General features: G+C 31.3%; 1 protein-coding gene across 2 annotated transcripts in view; it reads left to right on the plus strand.

Moving 5' to 3' along the window:
* Positions 1-18,242, plus strand: part of Tsp97E (Tetraspanin 97E) — a 29,310-nt gene extending 11,068 nt beyond the window's left edge. Inside the window, exons 2-6 of one of the 2 annotated variants that reach the window (XM_076510464.1) lie at positions 1,409-1,576; positions 2,403-2,621; positions 6,285-6,416; positions 8,845-8,940; positions 16,107-18,242. In XM_076510464.1, coding sequence (XP_076366579.1) covers positions 1,409-1,576; positions 2,403-2,621; positions 6,285-6,416; positions 8,845-8,919 — 594 coding nt within the window. In that variant the 3' untranslated portion in view covers positions 8,920-8,940; positions 16,107-18,242. The remainder of the gene's footprint in view (positions 1-1,408; positions 1,577-2,402; positions 2,622-6,284; positions 6,417-8,844; positions 8,941-16,106) is intronic. The other variant, XM_076510465.1, reaches the window with a different exon arrangement.
* The last annotated feature ends 2,875 nt before the right edge of the window (positions 18,243-21,117 follow it).

Raw genomic sequence — 21,117 nt, forward strand, 5'->3', positions numbered from 1 at the left:
TAAACATTTATTAATGGTACATGGTTTTGAAAATAGTTGTGAAGAAAGCTCAAATATCATTGGAAAGAACAAAAAATGTGTGTGTGTGTATAGATATGTATATACATACATATATATTCACATTTAAGAGATTTTTTTCTTAACTTCTGCATATGTTCCTTTCATTTGTAAACTGTGAAAGTATTTATATGCTTCTATTAGTTTGAAACCTGCAGAAATTTTCTTCAGTGAGAAACCATCGGATAACTTGAGGTTGGATAAGCTTACAAAGTTTAGAGGCAAGTTGAATGGGTAACAGTAAACTTAACACATTAACCAGTATACAGTGTTTGGAAAAAGTTTTTTCAAGTGGTTTACAATATGAAACAAAGTCACACGACTGAACAATGCTTCAGTGTTAATAAAAGTATGTTGTCGATATTTTTTTTTTTTTTTCAAAATTACAGCATCATGATTATTAATATGTTTTGGTTTTATTGATTTGTAGTGTTTGTAAACATGAGGGTTTTTGTTCATCAAATAAAATTTTTATATCAGATCAGTTTACTATTTAGTAAGTATTGTTGATAATTTCAAAATATTTATTGTATATTATTTTTATATTTCCCCAAACAATGTACACAAGTTGTTTAACTTGGGCACTTTATTAGTTATAATTACAATATATGTTTTAATTGAAAGTATTACTACCCTTATTTGTGATAGTAAAATGTTTTCAGTATGTAAATCAGATAAATTGACAATTAAATAAGGTTAGTCTGGGATTAATCCATATTTAGAAAAACAAACACAAAGATAGTTAAGTAGAAATTTATTCAGGTTATTCAAATATCAGTATTCAGAAGAAGTCTATTGTACAAAACCATGGATAATTCAAAAATATTTAAACATAAAGTAAAAACAGTGCATAAAAATAGGTAAGTTAATATCATGTTAGAATAATACAGTGGTTGGAAAAGGTATGAAGTTAGCAAATAATTTGTATTGGACTGTGGGTGGGTAGGTCCATGTACTGATCAGTTAATAAGTCCATTGATTAGTAAATATTACTAATCATCTACTTGTAAAATTCAGCACACTGAGCTTTGTAAAAATAATAGCAAAGGATAAGTCAGGTTACATAGTTTAAGCACAAGTCATAGACTTGTTTCCAAAATATTTTTTATGATTATTTGAATTTCACAAAAGTTCATGAACAAGTTTGTACTTTTAAGAGATTAACCAGTGTTGATATGTGTGATGGATTTCATGAACAAAGTTATTTAATTTTGAAATGTAGGCCAGTGACACATTTTATAGTGTACAGTAATTTAATTTAATGGTTGTAAACATAGTTGTAAGTCTACCATTATTCAACGTGGTACGTGTAGTAAGAATGTTCCATATAAATTATGTCTCACTTTTCCAGCTTGTTTCCTTTGTTCTAATTGGAGTAGCTGCGTATGGAAGAGTTGCAAGTATAGTCTCTAATTTGGCTATTGTTGGAGGAATAATTGCATGTGGTGTATTCCTGTTTCTGCTTTCCCTGCTTGGACTCATTGGTGCCATCAAACATCACCAAGTTTTGTTATTTTTTGTATCCTTGTATGGTGTAATTATTAGAATACTTTGTTAGTTATATCATTGAGTGTTTGATTCTGAAAAGTAAATTTGATCATACACTGTATTCACAGAGTTACATTTCATATAAAATGGATAAAATTGCACTTCAACATTATTATGGATTTGAGCCCATTTATTGTTTATTATTAAAAAAAGTCTTGGGCAGTCCATATTTCCAAAATTAATGACAGTTTCTCAGATTTATTGTAATTCATAGCTTTAGTCCACACTAACCACTTATAAACTAGAATATTTCTAGTAAAACTGGTGGTAAGTTTAGTAACAGGTCGTACCACTTGTTGCCTAGTAGTGCATTATGAAAATGTCACAGTATTTGGGGCACATACTAGTTTGTCTAGTGTTATTTTGAGAGATATATATTACCTTGTTACACAGTACTGTGCAAAAATAAAAAAAAAACTATTTGAAACTTTGAATAGGAGGAAAAAAATAATGTAGTTTTCAAACTTTTTTTTCATTTAATAAAGAAATTTTTCTAGTTTCTGCATTATTCATATGGGATATAATAATGACAACTGAGTGGAAAACATTGGTTTATTTGTTTGAAGCTGAATTTATGAATTTTTTATTTCTTACGTTATTTCAATTCATGTTGGAAAATGTATTACTTAAATACATTTATTGTTAAGGAACTCTCACAAATTTCTTTGAGTCATTTGGATAAATTGTTTTTATATTAAATATTTAATTCTAGGATATAAAATTCTTTTAAGCAAAGGAAATACTAATTAAAGTTAGCATTGCACTGTTAATTTTTATTTTCTTAACAGTTATATTAGTATATGATCATTTTGTTCATATTGTTCATCATCCAGTTCAGTGTTGCATGTGCTTGTCTTGCATTTAATGAAGATCAGCAGCACAAGATTGCTGTTAAAGGATGGCGAAGCTCTTCTAATGAACTGAAAAGTGAAGCTCAACGTTTCTTTAACTGTTGTGGGTTTGAAAACTACACTCTAGGACCAGAGGATAAAATGGGACATCCATCATGTTGGGGAGTATGTAAATCAGTAATGTGTAGTATTGTATGTTATTGTAATTTAGTGTAATTGGCAATTTCTTTTGTTTCTAGTAAGATCTTTATGTACACATTGGTAAATATAAATTAAAATGATGTTACAGTTTTGACAAAAATCAACATCATACTGAAATACACACACATTGTGTATACAATTGTGGTGAAAACAAGAACGCCAATACAATCACTTTCCTCCATATGCCTTCTTGTGGCATGGTGGTATGTCTGTGGACTTGTACTATTAGAAACTGGGTTTCATTACATGTGGTGTGCTTAAGCACAGATAGCCCTTTGTGCAGCTTTGTGCTTGACAATATCTCAGTACCCAAAAGCTATTTTCCTCTTGAGATAATGCTATCTGCCTTAGAGACTCATGCTACCAGCTTTGTGAAAACTACCTAAAAGTCATGTAAATGTTGTGAAATGACATATCATGTAGCAAACTCACCACCACCAGTAGGAATACAGCATACCTCCTTGCTTAGAAGCTCTTTTCTGTGTGGAAGAATTGACATTTTCTTCTGCATTGTTGTGTTCAGATATGTTTTTCATTTTCACAAGTTTTTCACTTGTACAACTTTGCTTTGTAGCTTAATTCTCTGCAGTATAAATTCACAATTAAGTGTGCATTCATCTTCACCTAATATGAATAACAGTAACTCACAGTGACCAATTTCTAAAGAATTTTGGAAGTGTTATCTGTGTTTAAATGACAATCATTGTCCAGTGTATGGTGGGGTCCATGTTGCTACCTGTACCCTCTTTTTCCACACATTTCCCATCCCAGGATTTTGAGATAAAATGGGTTGACTTCTTCCAACATCTGGCTTTGCATTTTTTATAGCACTCAAGTAGATCAAACTTTACACAATTCTGCAGGACTGATTCCTGATTGACAAGAAAGAATTCAATGCCCTGAATGTGGGTGGTCCTTTGCTCAATGGTACATATCAGAGACACTTAGAATTTGATAATTTATTATTTTTCACAACCTTGATTTTTTTGAAGATCATGTTCAGAGATGTAAGAATACATGGTAACGGCTGATTAGAATATTTCAATGGGATTCATACATTATTTCAAAATTGTATGGATATATTTGCACACAGTAACACACCTGAACTGGAGCATGTAAACAACGTATGGCCAGAGGATACTTTAAACAATTATAACTCAAAGTAGGTTGAACACCATCTTGATTTTTTGGTTTTTTTTGTAGATTGTATTCAGAGATGTAAGAATATATGGTAAAAATCTGAAAAGGCTGAATAACTGGTGACATGGTCAAACTATGGTCTGAAGTAGGGTTATTTTAGCTAAATCATAAAAAGTTGCATGCAACTACATTTTTTTACAGATCTAATAGACTTTTAATTACAACAATTGTTGATTTATCAACAGATATGTTATAGGAAATTTGAAAACACAATTCAGCTTTGTATCATATTAAGTCTTAGAGCTATGGCTTATTAAATAAACCAATGTTTTTTATGATTTTGGGTTTTCAGGTGATTTTACAGCCTCACTATGAAAATCCTGTAAGAGATAAACTTGGTTTGAGACCATTTTTGAATTCTGTGAGATTAATTCAGTCAGTGTAACAAATTTCAGCCTTCTACCACTATTACTCTTGCAGCTTTAAGCAGCCAAAGTTGTCTGAAAATGAATTTGTCAAAAATAAAAAAAAAACTAAATTTCACAGGGCTGTAAATCAGAAACTATTAGAGATATTGATCTAATCTTTGGCAAATTTTCATTTTATGGGTAGGTGAGCACATGTGAATTTGTTTAAGGCATTCTGAGGGGGTCACCTGGAAAATTTTCCAAAATCTGGATGATTTGGCATGGAATGACCCCCTCCTGTGTAAAGTAGCTGAGTGATCTTATCAACAATTAATATTTTCCTTCATTGATAATTTAATTCTGATAGATACCTCCATACAAGCTCACACCAATCCTTTCTGTTTTTCAGTGCGTCTTTCTGTATGGCCTTATCAAAGAATGTTGTATTTTGTGCACGAATATAGGGGGAACTTTTGTATTGAACTCCTATTGGTGGAGGGTTTTGCTGCTTGATATGTCATAATGCAGTTTTATATCATGTGTAATTTATTGTTTATCAGAAATATATTTTCAATGAAGAAAAAATGTTAAAGTTGTTAAATGATTTTATGAAATGTAATTTTTAATTTATGCAATTTGAAATTTCCCTTTGTACAATATATTAAAAACTAAGAATATTAAAATGCTAGTTATATTCTTTGTTTATCCAAGAATATTACAATGGAAATATGAAGTTGTAAACATGTAACAAAATTGAAATTTTATCCCACAGTAGTTGAATGATCAATTACCTATAAGCAGTGATTACATAAAATATTGCCAATATTAGTATTTCTGGTTATTACTGTTTTTGATTATTCCAACAATTTATTAATTGAAATTTTAGTTCAATAAATTGCCATATAAATAACAAATCAAAATTAGTTTTTCTGGCTATTACCATTTTGATTATTCCAACTTTCAAAGTGATTGAAAAATTTCTTTTGCATTTACTTTGGAATGCAAACTATAAAATGATCTACCTTTGCTCTACCAAAGTTTAGCCATATAAGTTTGTTTTTTGACCTAAAGTTTGTTTATCTTTAATGATTTGAGAGTTTTGATTCCCATTGCAACCAAACTTGTCACCTTTGTGTTACAGCAAAGCTGCTAAAGCAGTCTGTAAATGTCACTAAATTTGAACTGCTGACTTGTAAAAAGGTACTTGTGTGCCCCATGGTTTGAGGCACACTAAACAAATTAATAAATAGGACCAACTTTCACTTATTTGAAGAGTGACTGCAATAAGAATAAGTTGGATTCAGTAATTTGACTGTATGCTATTCAGTATTGACAAGAGTGATGTGTTTTTCATTTGTTTGTCATGCCAAGTTGTATTAACTGATTAGTGAAACTTGCCAATTAATTAAACATCAGGATTGTTGGTTGATTAAATTCAACCAATTGGTCATTCTCATGAGATGGCTGGAGAAATTAAAACCTATGGTATAATTTTTTAAAAAAATATAATCTAAACATTTTCTATATTGTTAATGCCAAGGTGACTACACATTCAGTTTTGGTTGTAAAATATGCATTAATCCCTCTTTGATCTGAATAAACAAAATAATGAAAATGTTTGAATATTATCGGTGATAGAACATAATATTATATGTAGCAGTACATGACAGAAATCAGTATATATAACAAAATATTAGAAGACTTGAAATTAGAGAAACCAATTTCAGTATTTTCATGTATCCTCTTTGGTTTCATACTGCCTGTGGAAACAGCTCAAAATTAGTTGCAGTAGCTGGTAGCCTCAGTAGCTTTGCTATAACAAAAACAGGGTTAGCAAATTTGATGACAATGGAAATTTAACCTATATCCTAAAATTACTAGCTATCCTCTTCCTCTAAATTACCAGACCATACTAGACCAAAGCTGAACAGACTTTAAAAAAATAAAAACTTTAATGCTAAAGTTTGGTTTTAATACCCCCAGTGGACAGCCCAGTGATTGTTAGACTGGATATTTATTTATTTTGTTGTTGGCAGTAGTAGTATAACCATAGTGTTTATAAATGTGATGAAAATTTTAGGTGGCTAGCTGTTGCACTTCAGAAAGACAATGTAATGCTAACTGTGAATTATGTGGACCAAAGCTGCTGAATGCTATCAACAGTGGTCTTCAGATATCAGGAGGAGTTGGCCTATTTTTTAGTTTCACAGAGGTGGGTAAGGACCAATCAAATTGTTAAGGAACTTTTGTGTGATAAATTGAAACCTATAATGTCATAATAATATAGAATGAAGTTTTTGAGATTCTTTATTGATGAGAATCATTGTAGATGAAGTTTCAGAAATTGACAATATAAAAGTATAGTATTGTATATAAAAAAATATATATAAAATTTCTTTTAAGAATTCATGTAAAAATTAACATTGGTTAATTATTGTTTTATTTAAATGACTTTTGGTACAAAGAATGAATAATTAGTAAAATGTAATTCATTTAAGATGTATATAATAATGTATATATGTCATGGAAAATAATGGCTATACACTCATATAATAGAACTTAACTAAATATAAAAAACATTATTTTTTATACATTTACTTGCTAAAGCAAAATTTATTAATAAAAAAGTGTTTTAGATAATTGCACAAAATGTTATTACAAAACTAAGATTTCTCATATATGTTGTTGCCACATGTGGGTATTTTTAAATTATATCTTAGCCTTCAGTCTAAGATCTTATCAGATCGATGGCCAATATTTGCAGTTGGAAATTCTGCCTAATAAGACAGCAGAAATTCATATGTAACTCCTTCAATTATTTTACTGTACTTATATCATATAGATATACCTAGAAGTCGGTATGAAACTAAATACATGCTTATTAGATATTTCAAAAATTTGAACAGTAAATGACAAGGGTATTTTTACAATTTTATTTTAAAAATTGTAGCAAGCAAAAACAAAATATAATGGTTTGGGGTCAACTAACTGCACATCTGTATTTGTTAGGATTCATCTGTTTATTTATCTGAAAAGAAAAAGAATATAGTTTTTTTTCTCTTTATTAGGTATTTAGAAAATATCACGTTTTCATCATAATCCAGTATTGCTTTATACATTACAAGTATACTTAATTTATACCAACCAGAATTATTGTAAAATATTAAATTTCACTTGTTCATCATTTGTTAGGTTTAGGTTATGACCCTGTGTGTTACCAACAAAGAGCATCTTATGTTTAATAGAAAGGATAGCTGTAAAAATAATTAGCTGAGTTGAGATTACTTTAGTTATTGTGTTTTATTATTTTTAATAAAACAACACATCGTGAATAAATATGCATTTACATGAAATAATGGAGTTTGGTACAAACTCCACAAAATATGTGCTAACACAATTTTACGAAGCATTAGCACCTGTTGTCCAGTCTTCTTTCTGTTTGCATTTTTAGGTGCGTAATTAATTATCTGTAATATTTATTTATTGTATGGTAATACCAGTGTGTGAACAAAACTATATGAAGAGTAATATTTTTCTTCAATTACAAGCAGTTAAAAAATGAAAATAAAGTGTTCATAGTAAACTTAAACTATAAAGGAATCTTTAGGGCTCAACATGAACTTTAAAAATCACCTTTCAGGTGGGATAGGTAAGAGCAAATTTAAACTTTTAATTATAAAAACAAAAGATTTTAAATAGGCAATATAATTCTGTTTTTTATTATTATGAGCAATGTCTTTTATTCCTGTCAGTAGTGAGATAAGTGAAGAAAAATTGTACAGGACATCCTGAATGACAGAATACATGTTAAAATGAAATGCATGACAGGAGTGCACAGATTTTTTTTAAATTAATGTTAAGCCATAGCTTTTGCAAACAATTATTACAGTAATAAAATAAAATAATTATAATTTATTTTAACATTAACAGAAGAAGCATGTTAGGCACCATTCACATTTTTATAAACAAAGTACTTTTGTAATACTTCTATATTGTGCACATGTATCAACAACTTCTCTCCTGTAAAATGTACTTGCAGTCAGCAGGCTTTCAAAATAAAATCCAACAAAATATAGCTTGTTTGGAAACAGAAATATGTAGTACATAACAGAAATGGAAAGCAATGTCAGTATTAGGTATGATCTGAGAGAATAGTTTTATTTCCCTTTAATTTAACAATAACTTTATTTTTATAAGCTTGTAAAGAAAAAAATTATGCACTGGAAAAATTAATACATTTGGCACAATTAAAACTAAAAATTAGAAGTGTTAGTTTCTGTTTAAAATGTTTGTTTATGTCATCAAAAGTTATCTTTATGTAACATCTGTATTTGTCAAGTGGGCATCCTCACTCTTTATGTAACGATCAAATCATGTGCTCCATATCTGTTTTTTTCTGTATTGAAAAAATTAATGGGCTCTTAGTAACAAATGGAATTATGAAGTATTTTGGAATAAAAAAAGAATTGGTGACAATTCTAGACCCTTGATTTTAATGTGTGACTGTTTTTTTGGTAATAATAGTGATAGCATCGAATGAATGTTTTGACATGTCTCAAGGAATATTTCACGAACTAGTTTTTGATAGTAGTACTCACTAAATCTAATCATGAACTGGTTGAATTAATTTTTTTTTCCAGTTTATTGGGGTTTGGCTGACAGTACGGTATCGTAACCAGAAAGATCCCAGAGCTAACCCTAGTGCTTTCTTGTAATGCATCTTTTGGGTTAACCAGGTATGGTACTAACTTTCTAACATCCTTTGCATGGTAACCTTGTGTACTCTTTATGCTTTCTATATTTTAAAAAAGTTTCAAATGTGTTTTGTAAACTTCTAATATTACAAAACTGTTTACAGCTTTAATCTACATTAAGCTTTGATACATTTACTCTACTAACTTGTATATTAGTTTAATATGATTAACTGTAGGTAACTCGCATTAACTCACTTCACTTTCAACCTATTAAACATCATAATAAATGGTGTTAATATTTTCTGTCTTTACATGATTCTGTGCCATTTTTTCTAAAGTTACAAGATTGGTTAGTTTTTTATTTTCTGTTTTCTTAACATCATATTTGTTCATTATATTTTGGAATTTTTGTTCAAACAAATATAACAGGAAAATCATGACTAAACAAAACATATTTACATTAGTAAAAAATAATATTCTAACATAATGACTTATAACTCTTCCCAAATGTTTCATAATAATCCTCAGCTGAAGTAGCAAGAGAGTACTGACAGTAAGAAGTGGTCTTATAATTACATATTGGATATGGTCGTTGTTTATTAAGAACAAATCCATAGATAGTTACTTGACTTTTATCAGGTTTGCTTCAAATCTTTCAAGGCATCTAGTGGCTGTCGTGCATTAAAGATGAAACTCGGATGTTACTGATACTTCTAAATTCCCTTTTTCTCTCTCAGAAAGTTGTGTTTGAGTAGTTCAGGTATATTAATAGAAGGATAATCAGGCATGGTATGTTGATCAACATGCTGGGTTATGAATCTGTAGATTCAAGGGTTACTATATTATTTAGTTTTAGCTAAAGGTAAGTTATAAGAGTCAGTTATTCAGTTTCAAAGCCAGACAAACCATGTGACAATTATTTCTGATTGCTTGTCTTCTTTGTGGCTAGTAGTTTGAAATTAAGGACAACTATACCTTAACCTTATCCAGTGTTCAAAATAAGGTGGCAATCAGATTGAAAGTATCTTTGCCAATTAAAATACAACTATTGTTCATCTTTTCTATTAACAAGCAATCTGTTAATCCCCAACTATTGGAACCTGTGTATTAAGTCAATTGTCATAAGATTCAACATTCTTGAAATTCTTTTGTGGACATGTACATGATTGTTTACTTACAGATATCTAGTCTTTGTTTCACCAGGGATAATGGCCATGTTAACTGATATGATGGCAAATAGTTATATTATTTTCTTTTACATTATTTTGGTTTGAAGTCAAAATACTTTCATAAAATGCTATTTCAAGATTTAAACTTTGTATTGCATCTTAGGTTAGAAATGAATATAATGCTGAAATACATTTTCCTTTTTTTTTTGAGCATTTTTTTAACCTTAGAGCCTACAACTTTGTACAACTGTTCACTGTTCAGTATCTTGTATCTTTTTTAGGCAAGACAAGCTTCTGGCAGGAAACTGCCTTAGGTTAGGTAAAAACACCTTTATGTTGTACAGCCTTGGAAATAATATATAATGCTTTTTTTATACTGTGTCTTAACACACCTGTACAAAATGTTGGATGGTATACATTCTTGAAAATGAATGTTCTTTTATTAGGTGGTATGTGGTGTCTTTGGCTTTTGAGTAACTTTTATTTTCATTATGTCATTTACAATTCTTGTGCAGGAGGTAAGAATTTTATATTCATATTCTGTAATTCTGCATCACACTTTTCTCTAAACAGACCTCTCTTGTTTGTTCCAACTACTAACTATTTAACCTTCTCACTGCAGGTTTGGTCAGTTTGTAACCCCAACAATTTTTTTTATAAAAGTATATTTTGTAATTTACTTTTTATACCATTTCTTTAGTGTAATCTTAAAAAATAATGAAACTATATTTCTGCACAACTTCATGGTACCTCACAATACTGTAACTTTTTATATCTGTTGTGTATATCTTCACAAGCTTTGGCAAGCTCTCCGTAAAAATTACAAGTCATTTGTACACAAAAAATATTTTTAATCAAGTACCTTTACTTAAAATCTGTCTGTGAGTATATGGAGTCAGTGTTAACTGTTCCAAGTATTAAGTAATTTTCATGTTAAAATTAAAAATACTTTCTTCATATAAAAATTTACACTTTGTTTACATAATCTCTTAAAATCTCTAAGTGAATACCAAATAGTTTTTTGAGTAAAATTCTATTTATTTTATTTATTTTCTCTACACTAACTGTATAAGTATTCAGCTAGTTTGGCCAACCTTGCATTAAAAAAAAAAGTGAAATCAATTTAAATTGCCTAAAATGATAACAGTTGTTTATTCTTAATAGCTTAAAGCATGTCACAGTATACATTTGTTTATAATTAGTGTTATTGTTTAAATGCATTTTGAACTTTACAACTTGGCAGATGAGTAGCTTGTGTTACTGTGTTGAATTATGTGATATGCAAGCTGCTTGCTAGCATAATTCATGACAAGCTTTTATTTTTCATTTTTCTACCTAATCTAATGTAATCAATTTCTAATTTTTACTGTTAATTACTTTCACAATAATAAATAAAGAATATATGTGAAAAATGAGAAATATGTCATCTCTAACCCCTTCTTTCTTGAAATTTATTATACTTTTATACTAATGGTACTAGTGCATTAAGTTTTTATTTACTGAACTAATGCACCTAAGAACACAGACTAATAACATGAACAAAGGAAACAAAGTCCCATAACTACCATAGTTTTTTTCTGGCTTTCCAATTTTATCATAAGAGCTTTTAAATTTTACCTTAAGCATGTTGATCTGTAAAACTGGGACAAGAAATTTCAAAGTGAAGATACATTTGATAATTCTTTGTAGTGAGAACAGTAGTATGTAATACATTATTTGATAGATTAAACCTGTGGCTTTCTATTGGTTGTAAATAACATTGTATAAAATGTCAGAGAAAACTATTAGCAATATGTGACATGTTTATGACTTTGTAAACAAATAAGGTAAAGGCTAAAAAAAATTGCTATGCCTTAGTAATATCTATATTAGAATGAGTAATTTATGTTAGGTTTTCTACTTCTTGTAGAGTAGGTGAATAAATTAGAAAAGAGAGAAGACCTGAGGAATGAATATCAATTCTCACACTAGGGAATAGTGAGAATTTTTTTAATATTTCCTTATAAAACTAATATTAAAATTTAATTTATTAGCTATGTTTTGATGCTAAGTTTATTCATATACTGTGATACTAATGTAGCTTAATTATATTTTGAATTTAGCTCTCTAAAAAGGCCCTGACACATACACATATACCATTAAACTGGATAGCCAAAATGTATCTCATAATGGCTGATATGGGTATTCTCTGCTCTGTTAGTGAAAGTGTTAATACCCAAACCAACCATTCTGAGATACATTTTTATTTCAAGTGGGTAACTAAAATATGAAGTGAAATTAGATGTTTGTAAGTTTCTGTAAGATAAGTAATTTTAATATTGGATCAGATAAACTTGATTTGTTTCAAGGCAGCACATTATAAGCCAGAATTTTATGGGGAGTTATGTAAAGCTTTATAAAAAGATAGCATCATTTGTTTTCTTCAGGGAGTAGTATAACAGTGTGAATTAATACTATCATATTGCAATATTTGTTCTAAGAAACATAATTAAACAAATTCAACTGATGCAAAACTGAGTAACATTACCAACAGAGTCCATGTTGTCGATATTATAATATGTATACTATACATTATTTATAAATTTATCCTAAGGAAAGAGGCTTCAAAAAGTGAAATTATTTTCAAACTGGTGGATAAGAAACATAAAGTAACTTGTATTTTAAAGTGGAATTGGACTTGGATATAGAAGTGTGTGTGGTGTTTCAAAAATGTTTTAAAATATGTAAGTGAAAAAAGTGTATGTAAATTAATAGTGTAAATATGCTTTTTATTCTGCAACTATCTATTATAAGCTATTATTATTATTATTCTGCAACTATCTATTATATGCTATTATTATTATTCTGCAACTATCTATTATAAGCTATTATTATTATTCTGGACTGGTGAGAACATTTCAAGTATCAAGTGCACACCTATGTATCTGAGTTCAAAATGTAAGTAAAAATAATAACTGCTTCTGTAATGTTCTACTAAAACTATTTTATAAGTTACATTTTATAATATTCCTTCAGTGTAATTTTAAATAAAAAGCAAACTATTTCTGCCCAGGCTATAAGTAATGTTTTTATCAATCTTTTATAATTATTCTTCCTATTCCAAAGCATAGCTTTTTATTTGCTAAACAAATACTGTGCCTCGAAGTATTATTTTTCTGATTCTATTTGCATGGTGTATTCCCACCTTTTTATGACTTCACAGCATGCGATCAGAAAATGTGGCTTTGTTTTGAGAATAGCTACACCAAAGATTAAATATTACATGGAGCAAATTGTAAATTATTTATGTTATTGATGTATAGTGAAGAAATTAATATGAAAAATAACTTACTATTTCATAAGAAGTAACAAAACAGTTACTGCAGAGAATAATGTAATGAGTTTAGAAGGCCTAGGAACAAATCACAGACCTAGCAAATTTTATGTAGTTTCTCTGTATGTTTCATTCCTGAAAATGTTTTTAGTAAAATTTGTTTGAAGACTACAGAAATTTTCTTTTATGACAAGACATCAGGTAAGTTTAGAGCATGTGGTAGGTATTAACAAATACTAAAGACTCATAATCATCTTTATTGAATGAGCTTGCATTTATAATATTACAACAATATGGATAAGTAAAATGGCTTATTTCTTGAAAAAAGAAACTATATGTAATTGAAATAAATTACATATTTTTTGGCAAGAGTATTGTTACTTAGCTTAACCTGTTTCCATGGTAAAGTTGCAAGTCACTCATAAATCTGTCAGTTTTTGCATGTTATTTATGATTTGTAACTAGAACTGGTAACTACTGAAATTGGCAAGATAAAGTTTTAGAAGAAATAAGATGGTAACTTTTAATGAAGTTGAAGGTGATTTGATATACAAAATGGAACTTTCCAGCCAACAGGAAAAAAAAAACAAATTCTAGAACGAAATATTTTTATTGTTTTTCCTAAAGCTGGCCCGGCATGGCCAAGCTCGTTAAGGCATGTGACTCGTAATCTAAGGGTTGCAGGTTTGCATCCCCATCACACCAAACATGCTTGCCCTCCCAGCCATGGGGGCATTAGAATGTGATGGTCAATCCCACTATTTGATGGTAAAAGAGTAGCCCAAGAGTTGGCGGTGGGTGGTGATGACTAGCTGCCTTCCCTCTGGTCTTACACTGCTAAATTAGGAACGGCTAGCACAAATAGCCCTTGAGTAGCTTTGTGCGAAATTCCAAAACAAACAAACAAATTTTCCAAAAGACTAGCATAATTTTTTTTGAAATTTCATAACATAAGTATGCTCTACGTTTTTACATAATTTGGTTAAGTATTTCTTCTGTGAGAAAAATCATAAAAGGTGTTCATGGCACTCTCCTTTCAGTCTGAAAATGGAGATTATTGGGATTCGTAAAGGATTATTCGAACCCTGTACACTTGACCTTTGTGAAACCTCACCAGAATAGTGCCCTCTGATTGGAAAAAAATGTTAAACCCACAGAATTGAATAATTTGGTCAACAGTTGCACTCTAGTTCACACACTTTATTTACAGTATCTTTTCAGATGTTACCCAGTCATAAATTTATTCTTTGATTTGAAATTGAAAGATTTATCAGACTTTTATCCCAAGAATGCTTTGTTATCATTTGCCATTATCCACATCAACTTGTCTAGAGTCCCAAAAAGTCTTAAGTGTTGTAAAGCTCTCATTGCAATTTTATCTCGTGAGCAGAATTTATGCTTGTTTCCTTGGTAAACAAGTTAAGTATTAAGCAGATTTTTCATTCAAACTTCAAGGTTTTATTTTTTCATTTTGTTTTTATTCTACCCACATCAAAACTATTATCTTGGCAGTTTCCATAGCATTTCCTTTGGAGTACAAATGTCAGTACTGTGATGGTGTTTGGTAACATAAATTGAGTAATGCATTTTTCTTAGATTTTGTATATTTGTTAAGAAATATCTTCTGAATCTCTAATGACAATTTAGCAGTATTCTCAAGATTTGTTTTACTTTTAAGAGTAGTGTTATTTCTGGTCTGTTTTTGCCCCTTTCTTCTAGTGGTGCACCCTAGTGGCACAGTAGTATGTTTCACAGAATGTGCACTTTCTTTGATAATTAGAAAAGAAGCAATGAAAGAACACATCTACAGTATTATATGCTCTTAAGGACTGAATAAAGAATGCAGTGTTAAAAAGTAGCATAATTGTATTTAATGACATGTGGTTCATAATAATTCAATATAGCTTATTGTGTAGTTTTGTGCTTGACTTCAAACAAAACACATCTTCTAGTGGTCATTTCCCATCCTATTTGCAGTTTCAAAAGAAAATTAAATCCTTTCATGACTTCATAGTTTTCAGTTACCTGTCTTAAACATTGGATTACTCCATGCTAAAGTCATGATAAACTGCAGCTTCTTCATTTATTTTTCTATCATCCTTGAAGCGAACGGTGTTTTATGAACAACACCATGACTGTTGTGAACATACTGAAAGTCTCATTCATTTTGTTTATGGTTATCAACCAGTGAAACATCTGTAATTATTTGTGAAATTACAATATTTTAATTATTCAGTAATGATCAGAAGAACATGCAGTAATGTTAACTTTTTGAGGAATATAAACAAAGGCTAAATAACCCTGGTTGCAGCTCCTGTTACAATGGCAATAGTCATTTAATGTCAGTTAACCGATGGATCAACCCATACTGGAAAAGAAATATTTGCTGTAATCCCTAGTTTACTATATGAATCTACATGAAATGTGGCAAGCTTTTATTAAATGGTGCAAAAATCTTGTCATAAACAAATACAGTATGTGTTACAAACTGTCTGTACTCAGAATATGTTTGTGAATAAATGACATCAATCTGACAAGTTGTGTGAGGGGATTTGCATGTGAATAATAAGTCTATTTGTTTGTTGTAATTGTATAGCCTCTGTAACTTCCAACATGCATATCTTTAGTTTTTCAGTGCTCTGTGAACAATTGTGGCATATCCAATCCCCACCTTGTTACATAGGATTGATTTATTTATCTAATGCCAGTTTCTTTACTTGTTTCAGGTGATCAGTGTGTGGCTTGCCTACAGGTTTCGAGAACAGAGGGATCCGAACTTTGATTCACAGTCATTTTTATAAAGTGGTACATATGTCTGCTGCCAAATATTAGGGTTGTAATGGAATTATTTCTGGCTGTAATATAAAATTTTCTTAAACAATTCATTTTCACCCTACTACAGTGTTAGTGGTTATTTATTATTGATAGAATTGTTTTCAGTTCAGTTTTTGAAACTCCTACAGAATTATCTTACTGTTTGTTAGATATCAGTGTAAATGTAGTATGTTAGACTTTAGATGTGTAACTATTTCTTACATTTTCTCCAGATCTTTGTAGTTAGTGTAGGTAAGATGTAATCGTGAGATTTCTTGTTGATGATTCAATTTATAATACTAGTTAAAATTAGACAAACTTTCATCTTAATCATTTATTTGACTTGATCTAATTGTGTGAGTCAGCAATGTTGGTCATTTATTTAAAGTGTAACTTTGCTACTACTAGAATAGTTAGTGCTATCACTAATAACAAATTAGTATTTTTAATGGTAAATGACTAGTTTGTTTTTTCAGTTTAATTGAATCGTTGTATGTCCCATGAATTAAAACTAACAAGATAAAAATTCTGTATTTACACCTGCACATTTTTACCAGTTTGCAGAATGATGCAGAAATTTCTTATATTGTCATTTCTGTTTTTAAAGCTTTTTAGTGCTTACAATCTTCTTTTAAAGACTTATCACTAAACTAGTGACTTCAACGAATTTATTAACAGTAACAGTACTTAATACATTGACCAGTTCCTTAAGTTAACAGAATATATAATTTTTATTTACTGCTTAAGAATTCTTTGCATATTTTAGTCTAAGATTTCATGGTCCTAGTCACTTCTTACTAATGAATTACATAATCAGGTATTTCTAGTCAGTGATTAACATTCCTGTCAGATTATGAGGAACTTAATCATGTAAAAAATACCAAAGAGTAATAATTACCAGTGTCTGAACTTGTTCTTAGTTATAGTGGCTATATTGTACTTTGCAGAAGCATTACCATAGCTATTATCACATCCATGATATCTCCATTTAAAATGTTTAATGCTAGCAACAGTTGACTGAAGTAATATGTTTTATATATTATGTATGAGAGTTATAAAAATAGGAAATATAAAATATGGATGTAACAAAGAATTTGAAGCACTGTCTTCAACCACACTCAAATACTATTATATTTTTATCAGCACTATTTATGACTGATAGAAAACTTTTTAAAATTTTTCTTTGAGTTAGCTGTATGTTTATCATGTAATTTCAAACGAAAATTAACCATCATTAAGTTGTTTTGGACAAGAAAATCCTGAATAAAAAGAAAGTTAATCATGTTTTTAACAAATATTAACCACATTTCAATACCATGATCTTATATTGTATATTGCAATATTTTTTTTTTATAAAGTACTTCCTAACCAACAAATAATGTTGAAGAATTTAATATAAGCTTTCTTTTTTAATTACTGTACATATTATGAAGTTTTACATTTTTTTCCCTTGAATAATCCAAAACTAGCAAATTCAATGATTTTTATTATTTCAACCATTGAATTTGTTTCCTTTTAACACAAGTTTAAGTTGACATATAAAAACTATTTTTATTTTCTGAAGATGGTTTATTATTTAATGAAGCTTTGAAATAAACTTCATGTATTTAACAAATTTTCATATTAGTTTTAGAAGGAAAAGCAATAGTGACTTTTTCTTTTTTTCACTGGAATCGGTGTTTTTACCATAACTAGTTTTAATGCACTGCAACTGCCTCAATTACTAAGACACACAGTTATGAGCACTTTTATGGAAAGGTAATTTTTCTTGTCATAGAAACCGTAAGTTGGAAGTGTTGAAAGTTTTCAGTTACACTTTTTTTTTGTATGTTTAATGGATGTGTAGTCATTACTGATAACAGGTGTGTGCTAGAATGTTGCACTTTATTATACTGTCATATTAAAAAAATGTGTTGAGGAAAGTTTGCAGTATAGTATTTTGTACTATGAATTATGAGCAACATGTGAAGTTGGATGCTGTATTATTTTTTTTTTTCTTGTGTGTATGTAATTTAACCTGATTCATGCAAATAAATGCTTTAAATTTACTCTTGCCATACCTGAAATATTATTTGGACATTATATGTGAAATGAATCATAGCAAAGTTGCACAAATTAATTGTACTCAAAAATAGTTGACATTCCTTACCCTTCCTTTATACCCAGCATTGTTGATAGCATAGATTATTTAACTGTTTGGTATACTAGCAAACACTATATATATTTAGTTCCCAAGAGCTATGGCCTTTTTTTCAAGTGCCACTCACTGTTCTTGCAGAACTTGATCCTGCTACCGTCTGTCAGCCATCAATAGATGACTGTGTGGAAGCAGTAACTGACTGTATTATACAAGCAGCTGCTCAGTGTATTCCTAAAACCTCGACACGTTTTCCACATCCGTGGTGGAATCCTGCCTGCCACATGGCACGGAAGTCTCAAAAATGAGCCTGGGATCTTTTCCGTGGATATCCCACACTCTTGAATCACATTGCTTTCCAGTGGGCTCATGCACATGCTCGATGGGTAAGACGTCAAAGCCAGAAGGAATCTTGAATGAAGTTCACAACTAGCATATCTTCTTCCACCAGTTCCAAGGTCGTATGGATATGGGTCATTCTGTTCCCCTCTCGATCTCACTCTCTGATGGCCAAGAGGTAGCTGATGTTCGGAGCATTGCCAATACTCTAGGTGAAAGCTTTTGCCGGGTATCTAACACTTCTGCTTGTTCCTCCACCTTCTTGGCCATCAAGACTTGGACAGAGCGTTCACCTCTTTCCTTTCGAACTGACTGTCTCTTTGACTATAATCGTCCCTTTACGCTGGTGGAACTGAAAATGGCCCTTCATTGGTCTAGCAGTACATCTGTTGGACCTGATGATGTACACTATGACATGCTGTGTCATCTGTCTCTTGTTTCTCTTGATATTCTTCTAATTGTTTTTAACCAGATCTGGAAGGAGAATGTTTTTCCTAATGCCTGGTGTCAGACTATTATCTTACTTTTCTCGAAGCCTGGGAAAGATCCCAAGATTCCTTCAAACTACCGTCCAATTGCTTTGACGAGCTGTCTCTTTAAGACCTTAGAGAGGATGGTTAATGCTCGTCTTGTTTGGTTCCTTGAATCAAACAACCTTCTCTTACCCACCAAGTGTGGGTTCTGACGACAGCACTCCACCATGGACCACCTAATTTGACTTGAAACATCAGTCAGAGAAGCCTTTCTCAAATGACAACATCTTGTATCAATATTCTTTGACATTGAGAAGGCTTATGACACTACATGGAGATATGGCATTTTGGGAGACCTCCATATATATGGGTTACGTGGACATTTACCCATATTTATTTAAAAAATTTTAACGGACAGGAGAATCCAAGTTTGTGTGGGTTCGACACTTTCTTATTCTTTTCTACAGGAACTTAAGGTCCCTCAGGGCTGTGTTTTGAGTGTCACACTTTTCGGTATAAAGATTAATGCCATCACTGAACAACTTCCTATCACTGTTGCAAACAGGCTCTATGTTGATGACTTTCACATCTCGTGTCAGTCGTTGAACATGCAATATATTTAGCGGCAACTACAAACTGCCCTCAATCGTGTACTGAAGTGGACCACAGAAAATGGCTTCAATTTCTCTCTCTCTAAAACCGTTTGCATGCACTTTTGCTGCAAATGGGGTATTCACTCTGATCCTGAACTCCGTATCAATGCAGTTTCTCTGCCTGTGGTACATGAGACCAGGTTCTTGGGGCTTATCTTTGACCGTAAGCTGACCTTTATACCACACTTAAAGCAGCTACAGGTCAAATGCACAGGAGCACTGAACATCCTCCATGTCCTCTCTACTACCTGTAAGGGAGAAGATTGATGTTCTAGGTTAAAGATACATTGTGCTCTTATTCGATTGAAACTCGACTATGGATCAATGGTCTGTGGCTCTGCCAGACCCTCGGCCTAAAAGATGCTGGACCCCATTCATCATCAAGGACGTCGACTCTGCACTGGGGCTTTCTGCACCTTCACCGTTTGCAACTGTCTTTACTATATTCTTCGAAACTTTGTTCCTACCAAAGCATCCCACCTGGGGTTGTGTTTTCCTTCCTTGGTGGGCCATACATTTTCAGAAAAGACAATCTGCCATTGCTCCTTTTGGCCTTCGTGTCCAGGCACAATTGGATGAATTGGGTCTGTCCTTGGATAACATTGCAGAATCCACTGGTCAGCCCATCCCACCATGGCTTATTACAGTCCTCAAATGTGACCTTTCTTTAAGTCATCTGAGAAAAGCAGATATTCCTGATTGGAAGTACCCTCTTTTATTTACTGAACATCTTTCGAACAATCTTTCCGTTCCAAATCAGGCGACTCTGTGGGCTCTGCCATGGTTTGTTGCAGTTCGGTGGTTGCATACAGAATCCCCTCTATAGCTTCTGTGTTCACTGCTGAACTGTATGCCATTTCTCTTGTCCTGGATCATATTGAAACTAAGCAGTACTCCAACTGCACTATTTATAATGACTCACTTAGTTCTCTACTGACCCTGGAATCGCTTAATGTTGGTTCATGCCCTGTTCTTGCTGGTATTCAAAACCAACTGGCCCATTTCTCATTAACATTTACTTCTATCCAGTTTTTCTGGATGCCAGGGCATGTTAGTATCCATGGGAATGAGCTTGCAGACATGGCAGCTTCATCTATCTGCTCTGGTACTATCACCACTGTGCTTATTCCATACATGGACTATGGTCCTGTATTCAGAGCTCTCTGTGCCAGCTGGCAGTCAACTTGGAGCAAACAACACGAAAACAAGCTTTTCCAAATAAAACCCAATATTGGACTTTGGCCGTCTTGCTTCTGTAAGGATCGGAAGGATGAAGTTGTTCTGACTAGACTACGCATTGGTCACAGTTTTTTAACTCATC

Source organism: Tachypleus tridentatus, chromosome 7 (genome assembly GCF_004210375.1).
Source record: "Tachypleus tridentatus isolate NWPU-2018 chromosome 7, ASM421037v1, whole genome shotgun sequence".
Classification (NCBI taxonomy): Eukaryota; Metazoa; Arthropoda; class Merostomata; order Xiphosura; family Limulidae; genus Tachypleus; species Tachypleus tridentatus.